Source organism: Aspergillus welwitschiae, assembly GCF_003344945.1.
Source record: "Aspergillus welwitschiae strain CBS 139.54b unplaced genomic scaffold BDQ94scaffold_4, whole genome shotgun sequence".
Taxonomy (NCBI): Eukaryota; Fungi; Ascomycota; class Eurotiomycetes; order Eurotiales; family Aspergillaceae; genus Aspergillus; species Aspergillus welwitschiae.
This window is the reverse complement of record NW_020798698.1, coordinates 363,358-379,917: the sequence shown is the minus strand read 5'-3', so window position 1 is coordinate 379,917 and position 16,560 is coordinate 363,358. Positions and strand designations below refer to the sequence as shown.

Sequence of the window (16,560 nt, the reverse complement as noted above, 5' to 3'; positions counted from 1 at the left end):
AAAAAGACCCCGCGGACTTTGCGATCGACGAGATAACTTTTATCTCCATCTTCACCATCACAATCCTCCGAAATTGCGGCGCATAAACCAATATGCCTCATATTGATTCAGACGCGCCAGCTCCGGCGGCCGAAGCTCCTACCGAGCAATTAACAAGACTGCCTTTCCCTCCAGTCACTTATTCTCACATCCTACACTGCTCTTATCACCACTGGCAGCCTCGGTATGTGCCCAGTATAACCCCTCTATACATTAATGAAGGTACTAATTTAAATACATCACCGCAGATACCGCACCCTGGTCCCCAAGTCCCGCGCTATCCGTCTCACTGCCCCCTTCGTTAACTACCTCCGAGCGGACGGTATCGTCCTGCCGCCAGAAGCTGCCCCGCCGACAGACGACGACAACCTCGACACATTCTCCGATGATGGTGCAGACGAGGAGCCCGACCCGTCAGTCGAATGGCCTGAAATCCACAACCAGATCAAATCCACAATCACCGAATACGGCGGTAAAGTGACGCCGAAGCTGAACTGGAGTGCGCCCAAAGATGCGACGTGGATGTCCGCCACCAACGACACGCAATGTCGCACAGCCAACGACATCTACCTCCTCTTGAAAAGCAGTGACTTTATCAGCCATGACCTGGAACACCCATTCGACGACTGCGTTCCTGACACTACCACCACCGACGATTCTTCCTCAACGCCCCCCGAAATCCCCTACTACCTTGTTCTTCGCAAATACGTCAACTTCAACCCCTCGCTCGAGTTCCGGTGCTTCGTGCGCAACAGAGTCCTCCTGTGCATGTGCCAGCGTGATCAGAACCATTTCGACTTCCTCTTCCCCATGCGGGACTCTCTCCGGTCTCGGATCCAGACCTTCTTCGATGAAAAGCTGAAGGATACGTTCACGGACCCTAACTTCGTGTTTGATGTCTATATCCCGCCTCCCCATGACCGGGTGTGGCTTATCGATATCAACCCATGGGCGGAGAGGACCGATTCGCTGCTCTTCAGTTGGATGGAGATTCTGCATATGAAGGATCCCGTGGGTATCCGGGAGGAAGATGACAATGGGGAAGAGCAATTTGTGCGGCTTTCTCTGAATGGAAACGGTGGTCTGGAGGCAGGTGGTGAGCCAGATGAAGGGTCCGAATCCGAGTCCGAGTCCGCGTCCGAAGACGAGAATGTTGATGATGCACCATTGTTCCCAGAGTTCAGGCTAATCAAGCGCGATGACCCGGAGGCGTATGCGTTCACGACCCCGCAGTACTCAGCACACAAGCTGCCCAAGGAAGTGGTCGACGCCTCTATCTCCGGTCCTGGAGGCATGAGCGAGTTTCTGGGGAAATGGCAGGACATTCTGGCGAAGCAGGCGCAGGAGTCCGACTCGGACAATGAAGACCAATAGAGGTTCCAACCATGCATCGATTGTATACTTAGTTACGAACATACCAAAGAGCGCAGCTCAGCATATTAAGGCGGCGTTAGGACTATAGTGAAAGAGGGACAAGGCACTAAAAACCGAATACTAAAAGTGATACTCGCATTAACCTCCTCCACCTCTCTACCTTCTATGCTCCACAAACCATCTATCCCCTATGTACTACGACCACTCACTATATACCCTTCAACCCAACCCAATGTCTCACAACTTATGCTTCTTCTCCCCACTCGCCAACCTCCTAAACTCCTCCTGCGGCACCCCACTAAGAAACCTTTCGAGCCCCCCAAAAACCTCCAACCCATTCTGGCGATCCAGCACCTCCCTCTCGGGCCGTCTAATCAACTCCTTAATCTTGAGCAAACTCTCCTGATTCAAATGCAACCCCAACCTCTCCTCCACCTCCTGCAACACCAGCCCCAAGAACCCCTCACTATCATCGCTCTTCCCACTCGGCGCCGTAAACACCTTATTCACGAACCCAGCCGCCACCAACTCCTCGCACGTAATCCGCTTACTCATTATAAGCGCCTCGTTGGCTTTCGCGATGCCCAGACGCTCCACGAACGCCCGCGACGACCCGCCCTCCGCTACGAGGCCCAGCGAGGCGAATGGCGTGAGAAGGAAGGTGTGCGGCGCGGCGTAGATGAAGTCCGCGAGGGCGATGAGGGCCGCAGAGAGACCGACGGCGGGGCCATTGAGCGCGGCGATGAGGATCTTTGAGTGGTGCGCGAAGGTGTGTGTGATGTCGTAGTTGTTTATTACGAAAGACCGGGCGAGGTCGCGCCGTGCGGAGGTGCCGAGGCCGCCGCCGGGGCGGGAGGAGTTTACGTCCGCGCCGCTGGAGATGGAGGATTAGTATGTACTTGGTATTTGTGGGTATGGGTGGGAGAAAGGGAAAACTTACGCGGAGAAGTAGCGTCCTGAACCTGTGAGGATGGTGATGAAGATGTCATCTCGCTTGTCTACTTCGCGGAGACGTTCGCCGAGGAGGTAGTAGAGGTCTCCGTCTAGGGCATTGAGTTTCTTGGGCCGGTTGAGGGTGATGATTGCCAGACGGCCTTGGTATGTGAGTTTGATGGGGTCTTCGGTGGTAGTGGCCATGTTGAGTTCGGGGTGTTGTGTGCTGTTAGAGAGGGTGTGTAGATAGATAGGGGTGAGTATAGATTGTTTGTTACTAGCGGAGACTCGGAGGGTTTAGAGCCGCTCTAAAGAGAAAGAACCGTTGTGTAACCTTCTCTAAATGCACGCTTGCACGTCAGATGGCCGTAAGGAAAATATTCAGTGAGTGACAGTTCTAAAGAAAAGCAATTCCAGGAGAACCTGCAGTATTATTAGTCCCTGATTATAGAAATAGATAGAGGTGGGTTCTACTAACGGGGATCTGCCATAACCGGCATCAACATTATGCGGGGAAACCCACGGACCGAGGCTTAGGTGCCTCGGCCCACGGCAGGCCGAGTCCTGATGAGTAATTGATGTCACCTGACTTCTAGCACGTGGAACGTTTGCTCTGTTTGCAAGGTGTGGTCGGCATGTCAGAAGCTCCGTGATAATAATCCGTCGTATCGGAACGATCAGCCCAGATAATTTGTCGTCGGTGACGGATCAAGAAGAATTCACACAACTCTGTAGCTCGACATTAGCATACTCAATTCCGGAGCAGCACACTTATTTCAAACCCATACACACCTGTGGAATCAAATACCAAAGCCACACTTACCATCCGATCCCATCCATCCATCCCACCAACAACAGCCCACCATGTCCTCCATCCTCCGCAGACTCCAGGGAGGCAATCTCGAGGTCTTCAAGGTACGCAAAGCACTAATGCCTCATTCCCAAAGGAGGCAGAATCTAACCTCTTCTAGTTCGGCATGTACATCATCTTCCCCATCGGCTGGATGTACTACTTCGGCACGAACCTCGACGACCGCTTCAGCGTCCCCGGCTTCTGGCCCACAACCGAGCAATCGCACAAGATTCCCCTCGAGAAAGAAGAGATTGACCGCGAGTTGTCACGCATGCGCATGTTGGATGCAGTGAAGCGAGAGAAGCGACAGCGGCGCGAGGCATTGGAGGCTGAGGCTCAGGCTCAGGCTCAGGCTCAGATCCAGGCGGCATCTTCGAATGCAGAGTAAACCAACTACTCGGGTAATTTGATGCGGTGCGGTTGTGTTTGATATAGAGATGGGGCTATCAGTGATTCTCTACGCAGAGTAGGAAACGGGAAATACAGTCGCGGATGCGTTCGGAGCCGGCATCTATGTATACCTTGAAACATGCTACACGCGTCCTGTGTGTGGATGTGCGACTAAGAGGGGTAGGGAAGCGATGTTGCACCGTGTCCTACTCGCGAATCTACGGTGGTGGCTCTTTTTTTTGGTTTTGTATAACACTCTTCTCTGAGCATGGCGGGAGTTGCATTTGGGCGATGGGTTTGATGATTGAATTGGGTAACTTCATTTTTTTTTTTTTTGTTTACATATGTTAAACTTATATGTACTTTTAGTCTGGCGCAATGTCAAAGCAAAAGTTTCTGCTCGGCTGAGCATAGCGGTGCAAAACTTTGTAGCATCATAGCATCCTAAAGGATTTGGTGCTATCCTCGGCGTTACTGTCGTGCCCCATACAGAATTATGAGTTTATATGTTATAAGATGTGCAGTCAGTGGAGCCCCAGCGTCCAGTCGCGAAAGTAACAAGAGCAGCAAAGTATGTGATCGTAACAATGATTGCCTCGACAAGGTATAAACAATATGCGTGAGGCAGAGTATGAACCAGGGGAGGAAACAAAACGAAGATGATGGAACTCCTAGGATGCGCCGGCCCGCTCAGAACAGTATCGTTCAAACTCCATGAAACAACTTCACAACGCCGATAGGAACCGTTCGGTGGAGGAGCAGTACGGTGAATCGTGAAATGCTGATGCAATCCATGCTCGAGGACAAGAGAGGCATGCGGTCATAGAGGATGATTAATGGCAGCAATATGCTGATACGAATAGCAAAATGCAAGAAAGCCCCGATGGTATCACAAGGAGAAACAGAGAAGCCAGATGACCCAACCCAGCAGCCCACAATCGTCACCAACACCGAGAAACCAACCCGTATCGCTACTGTAGCGGGGAGATATCACAGTTCAGCGATTGGAGCAGTGGCCGTCGCAGCAGCATTCTTGGCCGTCTCGTACATCACTCCTAGAGTCTGGGTACTGGTCTCCCGGAATACGGAGCTGATTGATGGAAGGCTTGCAGAGATAAACGGACGCTCGCCGGCCCAGTAGTAGTAAAGGTGACTATAAATGGATCGGATATGATCGGGAAGGTAGACGTAGATGCCGGTTACAATCATTGAGAGGAGAGTGAGGAGAAGGGAATCTAGAACGTTCTTTGTTAGCACCATGCGGCTTTAATGCAAGAAATGCAAGCTCGAAACTTGCGGCCAGGTTCCAACCGGGGGAACGTACTAAAAATGAACTTTTCGGTAGGCGTAAGCATGTACACGGCGAAGGTCACCTCATATTGATATATCTTCAAGCGCACCCAGCGCATGAAGGAGTTCAGGATCCACAAGAGAGTCATGGTGGAGAGAGGCGGGTTTTTTCTTGAAAGGATTGAACGAAAGGGGGACCGCCCGCGAGCCAGGAGGTCAACGAAAGTGACAAGCGGAGAAAAGCGCAGAATCCAACGGTGATGAGGGGTGAAATTAGCTCCTGCCCTGGTAGTCCTTTGGAGTATTATCGCAGTCGCCCACGGTGATGAGGCAATTTGTCCAAGCGCGCTGGGAAGGGGGGGGAGGAATATTAGAAAGACGGGGATAATTTGGAAGTTCAACTAGGCATCCATGATCTGTCCAGTCGGTTGTTGATGGGAGAAAAGATCAAGTACTAAGCCGGCAGGTCACAGAGGGGGAAAAAGAAAATAAAGAATAATAGGGAAAAATTATATAAAACCCAACACGATGTGGGTTGATCGACAGAGAGCTGGTCAGTCCAGTCGGTGAAAGGGACGAAAGAGGAGAAATTTGGCCGGAGGCTGTGATGGGGAGAGAAAAGTAGAACAGTGAATTAGCCCCCCATGTGAAGAAGCTCAGATAAGTCCAGGGGAACAGGAATGGGGAAGAATAGGCAGGAAGGCCACCTCAACTAAGAATAGCTTCACAGCCGGACGGAACAGACAGTCATATAATTTAAAGTGAATAGTTAACGAATACGAGTTAGTTAGGCCAGCGCCCCCGTCAAGTCCATGCTTGCGATCTGGACACTGTTTCAAATCGGCCGCAGAGACTAAGTCAAATCAATCCACCGCCACGGAAGAGAACCAAACCAGGTCCACTTTTTCCTCCCCTCAGGGTCCAGCCGAAGGATTGCAGCGTGCAAAGTTTCAGACTCTCTCTCCCGCAGCCAGTGCGAAGGGCTCAAGCATCCAATTCACTGGAACAAATGCCTGCCTGCCTTCCCTTCATGGGGAGGATTTTCCCGTGCGATCTGACCCTGATTGGCGTGTGGTGATGGCTGTCGTCCGCGCATCCACTGGGCGGCGTACGTCACCCTCTCCGCTCGGTCAGGCCTATCAAGCAGATTCAGGGTGAGAAAGGGTGAGACAAATCCAATCCTCCATCTTGGTTGGAAACCAGAGAGTCAGTTCCGATGGAAGAAGAGGGGGAGAAAGCGGTTGTGTTCCTACTACCCAGTGGGGGGTAGTGCAGCAGAAAGAGATATTATAAAGTCGTTAACTGTGGTTACAGCTCGGATAAACAGCAATTTACCTCAGTTGACGGTGTTTCCGCTTAGTCAGTATTCTTCAAGCCACACGATGCTGTACTAATTGCCTTAGTCACCGACCAAATGATGGTAACAATGGTATGGTTTTGTAAAACGGGTCCAGATCCAGCGATGATTTCTCGTGCCGCGGGCATCTTAGTAGTTAGTACTAGCAAGCAGCAGCAGCCGCCGCCGCCGCCGCCGCCAATTACCAGCCAGCTTCATGTAATACTAATCAAGCAATGAGCCTACGCTGAGTACTCCAGATGGAATTTAGTAGTAGGCGCCTCAGATCACCATGTTCCGTCCCCTCCACTTGACCCCCTACATCACACGCCCCTTTCTCAAATCCAATTACCTCCCGACCCCGAGGTTCTTCACCCTCTCTGCGCTCTCCCTCGCCGACAAAGCATTACCTCCCCGCCTGAAGATCCAAGATGCCGACGTGACAGTCTCATACCTCAAGGGTACTGGCCCTGGAGGCCAAAAGATTGTATGCCAACCAGATATTTCCTTCCACTCTTACTTGGCTGTCTGAACTTATCTAACTTGCTTCTCCTTTCAATGCCTAGAATAAAACCAACTCTGCCGTCCAGATCATACACAAACCAACGGGCGTAGTGGTCAAATCTCAAGCCACACGATCCCGTTCCCAGAATGAGAAGATAGCTCGTCAGCTGCTTGCTGACAAGGTGGAAGAGCTCCTACATGGGGACCAAAGTCGCGCGGCCATCAAGGCCGACCGCGCGAGGAAAAAGAAGGCCAGTAAAATGAAGAAGAGCCGGCGCAAGTATCGTGAGCTCGAAGATGGCAAGGAGAGTCAAGAGGCAGAAGAGGACGATGCACAGGAGTCCGCTGATTCAAAGCACGAATCGGAAGTAGAAGGAGCAGACATACAGAGTCCCCATCAACTGGCAGCCCAACAAAATCTACAGCAGGAGCATGTCCCGGACAGCGCGCGGAGCCAGAGGTAAATGATCTTCTGCATCGCGTGCGCCACCGTTTTACATTCGCACACTAAAGCAAGGCACGCTGTCGCTCTCCAAACGTAGTTAAACTTACATAAAACGGGAACAAACTAGTACTTGGGAAATCGACTACGAGGAAGTTGAGGCATATCAGTGTCATCTAAGTGTAATTCAATTCATAAGGACATGCAATAGAGCGGTTGAAGCTAGTCAACACTTTCTCCATGATTTCTTTTTGGCAAAATGCAAAGACGGTCGAGTTATCAGACATAGGATTTTATACATCCCAGTAAATAGTGCACCTGGCCCCATTAGCCTGCTCATGCGATATAACTAAGCAGCACTGTCTTCGCCTCGGCTCCCAGACGCTCCTGGACAAAGCCAGAAATACGTCCGTTGTGCTTCTTGTCCGCTTCCTTCAGATACTTGCCAGTCCAGGCCTTCAGGTCGGCGCCCGTGTCTGGCCAAGGGTCCCTGGTCTGTGGTCGCACAGTGTTCAGCGCTGTGAAACCAACACCGAATGCCATATCCTCCACATCGTGTTCGGCGATGATGTCATCCTTGCTGGCAGGGAGAGGAGGCAGCTCCAGAAGCTTGAGAAGAGCCTCACATGTGAAGCCCCATCCTTTCTTGTACCGGTTCGCAAAGGCTTCCGAGTTAGCAAGAGTTTTAGTAAACGATAGCACTGCGGTCTTGCGGTCCAACGGACGAGCGAGCTTTTGTGTTTCGGGAAGGATGATATTCAGATAGATGGGAGTGAACAGCCTGGAGGCAGTTAGCATGCTAGCTCCCACGCTTGGATTGGATTTTACGTACTCGGGCTGGACCTTATCCATCACTTGGATGACGAAGTCGGCACTGTAGCCCTTGTCATCCTGGGCAGAGACAAAATGATAGAAACGGACGAATCGGAGGGTCAGGTTCTCCGTCTTGGAATTCTGGAGGCGAGTAAGGATGATCTGCATGATTGAAACAAAGTATTGTTCCAGTGTTGCTCTGGAAGATAGTTAGTAAATTAATGCATCGACAATCACACCGGGGCTTCACATACGGAGGGAAGTTTGCAACCACAGACTCCAACAGGTCGAATCCATAACCTTCATTGGCCTTGGTCGAGAGTAGCTTCTGGAAGATACCCAGAACAGGAGCAATTTGCTCATTCTGGATGATGTATTGAGATCCGCGGTGGATGATGCTCGACAAAAGTCGCACAAGCGCAGGGATGTTGCCCTTCGACTCCCACATGACAGGCATAAGGATCGGGGCAATCAGGTTCTGGTAGTAGTCAGGTAGTGTTCCTGAGGGGTTCGCCTCAAGAAGTGCAGCAAAGAGTTGGAAAACGTAAGGCATGAACTCTGATCATATGTTAGCCATGGCTCGTAGTGCCATTCCCTATGGTTTACAACTGACCTTGCACATCCCCTTGGAGGATCTCTGCGAAAGGAGCGTAAAGAGCTTGTTCGAGTTTGTCGGGGTTGGCAGGGGCCGCAAACCTAGAATCCATTGGTTAGTGACTGTAGTTTCGAGCAATCGCTGGTAATCACGTACCGGATAAAAGCTCCGAGCGCTTCAAAGTGGAAATAGTAGAACCTGGGGTTGCTTGGGTTGCTGCTGATGATTTTCGTGATAGCGATCAGGTGCTGAAGGACACTGTCGGTGTGCGGCACAATGCCCTCCTTGATGACGATCAGAACTCTCATGGCACATCTCATCAGGAACTCGTTCTCCTGCACTTTCTGAGGGGCCTGGTCCTTTTGGATTAAGGAGAAGATGTGTTCCAACAAGTCCTTAGACAGCGGTGTAATAGTAGCGGGGGAAATGATCGGTTGGCCCTGGCTATCGGTGAGGTAGAGGACACGCTCCACGGCGATAGCCGCATAACTGTAAACGACATATTCCGAGGAGCCGAGGTGCTTAACCAACATAGGAAGAACTTCCTGCCACTGCTCCTTTGTGATAATGCTTCGGAAAAGGTAGAGGTACTTGATGGCGTCGACCTTGAGAATGGGGTGTACACCCTCATCATTAATCAAATCAGCCGCAAGGTGCTTCTGGAAGAAATCGGTAATGCTAATGAGTTTGTTCGTAGCAGTCACACCGTGGCTTGACGTAGCAGTTCCCTTCGCTGCAATCGCAGAGAAGAGATAGGTTGCAGTGTCCTTGGCCTTCCAGTTAGCGGCGGGAGCCTTGGCGTATTCAGAAAGGTAGTGCTCGGTGTATCTGAGAACAACTCTCGTCACGGACTCCTCAAATCTCTCAGCAAGCCGTCTCAGGAAGTCGGTTGCGGCACGTCGTCTGGTATCGCTGTCTGAGCCTTCCAGGTCGCGACGGATGAACTCAATAGGCTCATCCTCGAAAAGCTCCTCGTCAGATTCACGCAAGCTGACATTAGGCAGAATGACCTTCTCGATGATCTGGCCGAGGGTGTCTTCGGCCTGGAATACAGCCGCATGTTCGGTCATGCCCGCAATCGAAGTCAAGAATTGCAGAGCCCTGCTGACCAGAATGTCGTACTTGGTTTCTTGACCGATAAGTGTCAAGAAGCTCCACGAGCTTTCCACGAATTGTCCAATGTGAGGCTTGAACTCATCCATGTACTTTTGCACGTACAGAGTCAAGACTTGGAAAATTCCAGCACGCGCAAATTCCAGCTGTCCTGCTTCGGTATCGTCATCGGTGTGCAGGAGTTGGTTATCGTAAGTCAGATACTTGAGCAAAAGCGAGGCTATCCCTGAAATATTTTCTTCGAACATCGGAGGAAGATCGTGGCAAGAAAGGTCATACATCAATTTGATCATCAAATTGAGTTGCGTGAATCCCTGAACAAGATTTTCTTTGTTGGATTTGTTCTCCTCAAGGTAGGCATCCAAGCCCTATAAGGAAGTCAGTTTGCTGTCAGAAATCCTTGGCCTCGTAATGGCCCATGTTTTAGAATACAATGCAACTTACCTCGAAGAGAGCCAAGAAAGGACTGCCGAATCTTTCGAGAACATGATTAATTTCCAGGTACAGCTGATCCGACCGGAAAAGGGGTCTCCATCTCTTGAAAATGGAATGTGCGACTTGGAGTACGCCGTTGTTGACAGCGGGGTTGTTCGGCTGGAGTCTAGAAACAAGATCCTGGGGACGTCAATTGACCGCGCACAAGCCGAAAACATGACACCTCTCTAACTTACATCCACAAGTGTATCCCATCGCTCCCAGAAGTCACTGTCGGCGATAACGCTAACAGCTTCTCCCAGTTGTGTTTGGATGCCCGTGGGGACGGAGATCATCAGGCTGATCAGCTCCCGCTTGATGGTAGTTACCTCCTCCGCTTGGAGCTTGTAGTTTCCATCTTCATCAGTCCAGTTCCTCTTAATAAAGTTCTTGAAGCATAATGCGCTAGCCAAACGGGTGTTGTAAGGATAGGACGCGGAAGCCGTGATCTGGAGAAGCTGCAGAGAGTAGTTCGGTTTTTTTTCCTCCTGGCGAAGAGCAAGTTCGGCTGGTTCACAATTAGTTAAGGATGCTTTGATTAATGCAATGTAAAAATCAAAGCTTGCAAATGGCTCGGAAGTGAGTATTCGAGGCAATAGGGTGACAGAATTTACTGACCTTGCTTGTTCTGCCTGGGATCCAAGCTTGCCTCGAGGAGCTGCGCAACAGCCCCAAGACCATCAGCCATTTTGAAGCGGGGATGTTACCAAGAAGCCAAGGGAGCGGCGCAGGTGGAATATGTGGGAAAGTGGTACAAATTAAGGGGTAAAGGCAGGTTGTTGAAGAAGAATAAAGGGAAAAGCTTGCAGAGCTAGGACGGGTTACTCTAGAGAAAGAACCCAAGGGTATATTAAAGAATGGCTCCAGTAAAAGCCGGGTGGAAGCTCGATTCCTGGACTGGCAGTTTGTTTGGCGGTTGCTTTGCAAAATCCAGGCGGTGAGCGGCGGTCGCGGGGTGATTCTGCCCATCAGGTGACCGGGTGCGGATCAAAGCCTTGCCGACCTCCGCCAGATCATCATCATCGCTGCTCGGAGGGGAAAAGTGGCTTGGCGCACTTTTGCTCTGATTATATCTCCAAGTATCAACTTAGCTTCCCTGTCTCTTTGTTCTCTCGGCTGTGTTTGTTCGGCAGCATTCCTTTGTTTGCCTGAAATTGGAATACATGCTTTGACCGATCTTCCAACCCCGGTTGCCCGACTACTAGTTGCCCACTGATATGCCGCTGGGACCAGCTCTCCGAGTGTAACAATCGGTAAAAGCCTCATATATACGCCTTTGCGGATCTTTCACGTCCCTGATCCATTCATATGACCTGCCAATGGTATGTGAGATTTTGCGTAAAGTGGACCGCCGATGTAGAGCTGGTCAGTTCCAGCTGACCGGTGACCTTCCGTGGCCTCTAGTCACAATCCCGTCGCTGACCGGTCATCGGACAGATATAATAATCCTCTGCCCTGAAGAAACCCATACGCACCCCCTCGTCCGCTGGGACGCATGTCTTCTGACGATGCTCAATCCCCGTACTATACCAAGCACGCAGCATCAAGTTTTGTCGACGTACTCAAGTCACTAAGCATCTCCCGCCCAAAGTCACCTTCTCCAATCTCGCTCCACGATAGCAGTGATTCTTTATCGCATTCATCGGATGGACGCAGAATCAGTCGGACTGTACTGGGATTTGACTCAATGCATCGTGGCAGCGTCGTATCCAGTTCTTCCGACACCTCTGGTGCACGGGATTTCGATACCGCAGTCCGAACGTTGGCTCAGAGGCAGTCTCTAAGCCACGCTGTAGACGAGGCGGAACAAATATCAAAGTCACTCCAGTGGTTCACTCCGGAACAGTCGCTTGCTCTCTGGGAAGCAGGGGCGTATCTCTTCCACCATGAAAGTTCACCTGAAGCTCGACGGAGTGGTTCGATGTTGTTGGAAGCGGTTGCGGCACGGCAAGACCTGTCGCCAGCAGCGCGGCGCATCGTCTTCGATTCGATAGCAAAGCCATCAGACAATGATGTTGTTCCCGCGCGTGTCCAGTCTCTGATAGCCCTATCGGATCATGGCCGGAAGTTGGAGTTTGCAGCCTCGTCCATTCTTCCTGTGATATCAGCTTGCTTGTTGCCATTATACGAATTAGTTTCATCTGCGCGGTTGAAAGCCAGGAAAACCAAAGTCGGCAAAACAAACGGGCTAGGATACGATGGCGCAGTATTAGATGACCTCCTACAATTCGCGATCGATCTTATCACACTACAACGGAAGCCACCAAGCGACGAAGAAGTTCAGATGTTGTTAGAACAGACTTTCACGATTTGCCGAAAGACAAGCGTTGCTGCTGACATTAAGAACTCCTTGGGCGTTTTTGATGCGGTAATACTTTATGCAGACGTTCCGAATGGAAGCTTTGTTCCGATGCTCGAGGTATTATGCAGCATTCATGCATCTGTCAAATCGTTGTCCGGTCCCACGTCGAGAGCGGTCCGGAATCTAGCAAAGTCGAGAAGACAGTCCGAAATGATGGAAAATTTACATGCTTTTCTAAGGGAGTCCTGCGGCGAAAAGTGTCGTAACCTCAACGTTGTCCGAGGAGCGGTTTATGTTTTCATGGATCTTGTGCGCGCGTATGGTCAAGATGGAATACCCAAATTTCAGTTCGAGCATTTGATAGAGTCGCTTCAGGTTGTTGTAAAGAAGGATGATGGCCGGTTGGAAGCGGATATCTTGGAGCTGTGTTTGAACTTTTTGGAAGGTGACTACGTTCACACGGCCCTGAACAATGACTGGAGCGAGTTTGTGAATTTATTGAATGCATGCTCTCTCAGGGCCGTTGACGAACACGAAGAATCCTCCTTCACAATGCCTGATGCCCAGCCGCGCGGCAGCGTGTTAGATGACACACGGTCTAACATTCTGGCCAGCACCATTCAAATCGCATCTACCCTGGAAGCCCTTTGGGATCGCTTGAATCATCAGCAGCGGCTAGATGCCACCCGTTTCCTAATGAATGCCTGTCGGCATATCGAGCCTCCCCAGGCTGAGCTCGTCCTCAACACTATCCGCACCGAAGGGTTTTGCTCACCCGAGAGCCCGGATTGGGTGCAGCAGAACCAACGTCTCATCCGATGCTTCATCCGCTCCCGCAGCAAACCATCCGACGTTCGGATCCTGGCTTTGGATACTGTGAAGGATTCTTTCTCAACATATGATTCTCTGGTCCTCTTTCAGGAACACGGACTCCTTGACCTCATGCTGGAAAGGTTTGCTGAGGAGGACGATATTTTGTTTCTAGAATCGTTGGTCTCTTTCCTTGTCGATGCTTCCGTGCTCGTCAGTGATAATGAAAGTTTCAAGCGCTTGGTGGCAGTGTTAAGCGCGCCAATGAGTAAAGACCTGGACAAAGAGGGTATGATCGGCTCTGAGACTTCGACAACTTTGTCTTCGGAACGCCGTTCTTTTAGCAGTGTTATGGAGCTGTCCTTGGCCAATATTTGCACTATAGGACTTGTCAGGATGTTTCTCCGATCCCTTAATATGTCAGCGTCTAAGGCGGCTTTGGTGTATGAAGCACTCTTGAACATAGCTCAATGCTCGGAGCGGCCGGTGGACTCGCGTTTGACATCACTAAAGCTATTATTCCGACTGCGATGCGATTCGTCGGGCTCGATTACCGTGACCTCTGTCTCTGAACAGGATTTCACGATGAATGTTTCTGGGCGAAATGTCGAGGCAGGCTCCAAGCAACAGGGTGACTCGGCTGGTGAACACAACGTTGATAGCGACCAAGGGCGACCAGCAGCCCATGCAAGGCATTCGGCTCGGGAGCCATCAGTGCTTTCTAGGTCGTCAGGACGTAATCCAAGCATTCCCATTCGGGCTTCAAGACTGACGCCTCCAATTTGGACCTTTGCGACCCCGCAAGCCCTTCCTGAAGCGCCCCCCGATGAGTCGAGTCCATTCGTATACGCTTATGCGACGCCGGAAACGAGTCACACCTTAGAATCAGAATCTGCGCAAAAGGTCGCATTGAAGGCAAACATGTGGCTTGAGACAGTCATCTCATTGCTGCAACGTGAATCCAACTGGGATCTCTACAGCTACGTCCTCACCCATCTTGCAAGCCAACTTCAGAATAAAGATCTCTTCAGCAACGCAGTTCCTCAAATTAAATTACTGCGTAGTATCCTTTGCGATCAGGTGAAGAACGACACGTTCCGTGAGCCGCCACCGTCCACTGGTGGGAAGAAGACCGACGTGGCTGGCTACATCTTCGAGTTTCTCTGCTCGCTAATCAGCTATCATGAACATTTTGCCAAAAGCGAAGAAGATGAGCTTGTTCGCGCATTCATGATGGGTATAATTGGATCATGGGGTGGTACTTCGCGCGGATGCATTCATGCACTCTCTGTCTGTTGTCATGAAATTCCGCTCTCGGTGACCAAGTCCCTCAACGGAATCCTTGACAAAATGTCCAAAGTGATCACGATGTCCAATCTTGCTGTGCATATCTTGGAATTCTTGGCTCTTCTTGCACGCCTTCCTGATGTCTATATTAATCTACGTGAGGAAGAGATTCGCACTGTTTTTGGTATCTGTATTCGATTCTTGCAGACCTCCAGAGAGCAGCGGTTTAAGGCTTCTGAGTCGCCCACCAGGAATGTTCAGGTTCCGGCAAGGCTTGGGAGCGGTGTCCGAGATACTATGGCTTCGCCCGCAGAGTCGTCTGATTCTTCACTCCAGGATGGGATGTCCAGATACATCTATACTCTTACGTATCATGTCATGATCTTTTGGTTTCTTTCATTGAAATTGCAGGATCGAGCCAAGCACGTGAACTGGATAACTAGCAGACTCATATACCGGGATGAACACGGTAGAGAGACGGTTGAGGAGCCAAGCCAGGTCTTCATCGACTTGATGCAGAGAGCAGCTTTCTCGGACTTGGGAGACACTATACCATACCCAAACTTTCCCCCGACTCCGGAAGATGGGCCTGTAGTGAAGAAGTCATGGATTGTAGGTATGAGCATTGTGACTGTTGAGACGGCTGGAGTATCTGGCTTGACTCAGGTCACCAAAAGGCAAGCGTCAGGAACTACCTACGCAATGTTTCAGCAACGAACTGCGCCCGTCCTTCCTCACCAGGTTCCGCCCACGCCAGATGCCCACTTGCATTCTGACACCATGCGCACTGCTGTCCTTCCAAGCCATATCATGCTTCAGCTGACAACCACGGCTTTCCCGACTCCTACGGTGATGCAGCCAATTCCTCTTCCCGAAGATGACATTACACGCCGGGCACTAAACACCTTCGACCGCAACGACATTGTGGATGGGCACAAGATTGGTGTTATATACATCGACAATGGCCAGACCACTGAAGCAGAGATCCTGTCGAATACCAGCGGCAGCCCAGACTACGAATACTTTCTGTCGCGACTCGGAACCAAGGTTCCGCTCCAGGGTGCTCGATTTAATACTCAAGGGTTGCATGCAGATTTCGATGGCCAATTCACCTATGCATGGCGTGACCGGGTTACGGAAATTGTCTACCATGTTCCGACAATGATGCCTACGAACTTTGATAATGATCCATCCTGCATCAGCAAGAAACGCCACATCGGGAATGATTTCGTCAATATCGTGTTCAACCGGTCGAATACACCTTTCAACTTCAACACGATACCCTCTCAGTTCAACTTTGTCAACATCGTTATTAACCCTGTGTGCCGTCTCACCACTGATCCTGGCAGTGCGGAGTCGAGACGCACTGATTTCGAGAACATGTTCTACCAGGTGAAGGTGATGAGCAAGCCCGGGTTTCCGGAAATATCACCTGCCGCGGTGCCAAAACTTATCTCCGGGAAGAACCTTGCCCCGTTCGTTCGCATTCTTGCTCTTAACGCGTCTGTCTTCTCGCTCGTCTGGCACAGCCAAGGAGGCGAGCACATTTCATCGTGGCGCAACAGGTTGCGTGAAATTAAGAGACTTCGTGAGCGAGCGCTAGGAAACCAGGCTCAAAGTTCCGAGGCTGCCGAAGGGACTTATCCTGGTCAGCGCCGCAACACCAAAGCCAACATATTCTCCGAAGAAGTGCCCTCGCGCAACACCTCGGTCCGGACCGATTTTGCTACCGATTGGAACGCAGCTGCAGACACGAATATCCTGCAGAACTTGGACTTTTCGCGCTGGGGTCGTTGAAAGCCACATGCTGTCTTGGTTTAGCTCGGCAAAGAAGAATGGAAGAACGAGGGCCAGAGAAGAAAAAGAAAAGAAAAGAAACAACAATAACTTTCCAGGATTTCATTGACTCACTCATGACCCTTTTGTTACGACGGATGACTGTACATCTTAACACCGATGCTTTGCAACTTGTGTAAATACCCCCTTTTGCCCTGCAGCACGCGAA

The 16,560-nt window shown here is 50.8% G+C and overlaps 7 protein-coding genes across 7 annotated transcripts; 4 read left to right on the top strand and 3 right to left on the bottom strand.

The window, feature by feature from the left end:
• The first annotated feature begins 54 nt into the window (after positions 1 to 54).
• Positions 55 to 1,532, top strand: cdc123 (cell proliferation protein CDC123). Its single transcript, XM_026776799.1, has 2 exons — positions 55 to 223; positions 288 to 1,532. The coding sequence occupies exons 1-2, from the start codon at positions 93 to 95 to the stop codon at positions 1,411 to 1,413; spliced, it is 1,257 nt and encodes a 418-aa protein (XP_026630431.1). The 5' UTR covers positions 55 to 92; the 3' UTR covers positions 1,414 to 1,532.
• On the bottom strand, positions 1,532 to 2,800 carry BDQ94DRAFT_89784 (dodecenoyl-CoA isomerase). The gene is made up of 2 exons (XM_026776798.1): positions 2,354 to 2,800; positions 1,532 to 2,287 (listed from the first exon to the last, which is right to left on the bottom strand). Exons 1-2 carry the CDS (start codon positions 2,548 to 2,550, stop codon positions 1,651 to 1,653), a joined length of 834 nt encoding a protein of 277 aa, XP_026630430.1. The 5' UTR covers positions 2,551 to 2,800; the 3' UTR covers positions 1,532 to 1,650.
• A 215-nt stretch (positions 2,801 to 3,015) lies between these two features.
• BDQ94DRAFT_136375 (uncharacterized protein) lies at positions 3,016 to 3,956 on the top strand. The gene is made up of 2 exons (XM_026764848.1): positions 3,016 to 3,261; positions 3,318 to 3,956. The coding sequence occupies exons 1-2, from the start codon at positions 3,211 to 3,213 to the stop codon at positions 3,585 to 3,587; spliced, it is 321 nt and encodes a 106-aa protein (XP_026630429.1). The 5' UTR covers positions 3,016 to 3,210; the 3' UTR covers positions 3,588 to 3,956.
• Positions 3,900 to 5,562, bottom strand: BDQ94DRAFT_136374 (serine palmitoyltransferase small subunit family protein). Its single transcript, XM_026764847.1, has 2 exons — positions 4,914 to 5,562; positions 3,900 to 4,824 (listed from the first exon to the last, which is right to left on the bottom strand). Exons 1-2 carry the CDS (start codon positions 5,026 to 5,028, stop codon positions 4,580 to 4,582), a joined length of 360 nt encoding a protein of 119 aa, XP_026630428.1. The 5' UTR covers positions 5,029 to 5,562; the 3' UTR covers positions 3,900 to 4,579.
• Positions 5,563 to 6,434: 872 nt separating this feature from the next.
• On the top strand, positions 6,435 to 7,340 carry BDQ94DRAFT_89781 (peptide chain release factor family protein). Its single transcript, XM_026776797.1, has 2 exons — positions 6,435 to 6,702; positions 6,782 to 7,340. Exons 1-2 carry the CDS (start codon positions 6,508 to 6,510, stop codon positions 7,181 to 7,183), a joined length of 597 nt encoding a protein of 198 aa, XP_026630427.1. The 5' UTR covers positions 6,435 to 6,507; the 3' UTR covers positions 7,184 to 7,340.
• On the bottom strand, positions 7,341 to 11,154 carry BDQ94DRAFT_89764 (putative chromosome segregation protein Cse1). Its single transcript, XM_026776796.1, has 8 exons — positions 10,775 to 11,154; positions 10,354 to 10,664; positions 10,127 to 10,297; positions 8,726 to 10,050; positions 8,588 to 8,670; positions 8,229 to 8,532; positions 7,994 to 8,173; positions 7,341 to 7,942 (listed from the first exon to the last, which is right to left on the bottom strand). The coding sequence occupies exons 1-8, from the start codon at positions 10,842 to 10,844 to the stop codon at positions 7,498 to 7,500; spliced, it is 2,889 nt and encodes a 962-aa protein (XP_026630426.1). The 5' UTR covers positions 10,845 to 11,154; the 3' UTR covers positions 7,341 to 7,497.
• A 497-nt stretch (positions 11,155 to 11,651) lies between these two features.
• On the top strand, positions 11,652 to 16,352 carry BDQ94DRAFT_166597 (putative GTPase activating protein (Tsc2); the record flags this gene model as incomplete). Its single annotated transcript, XM_026770589.1, has 1 exon — positions 11,652 to 16,352. The coding sequence occupies one exon, from the start codon at positions 11,652 to 11,654 to the stop codon at positions 16,350 to 16,352; it is 4,701 nt and encodes a 1,566-aa protein (XP_026630425.1).
• Between the last annotated feature and the right edge of the window lie 208 nt (positions 16,353 to 16,560).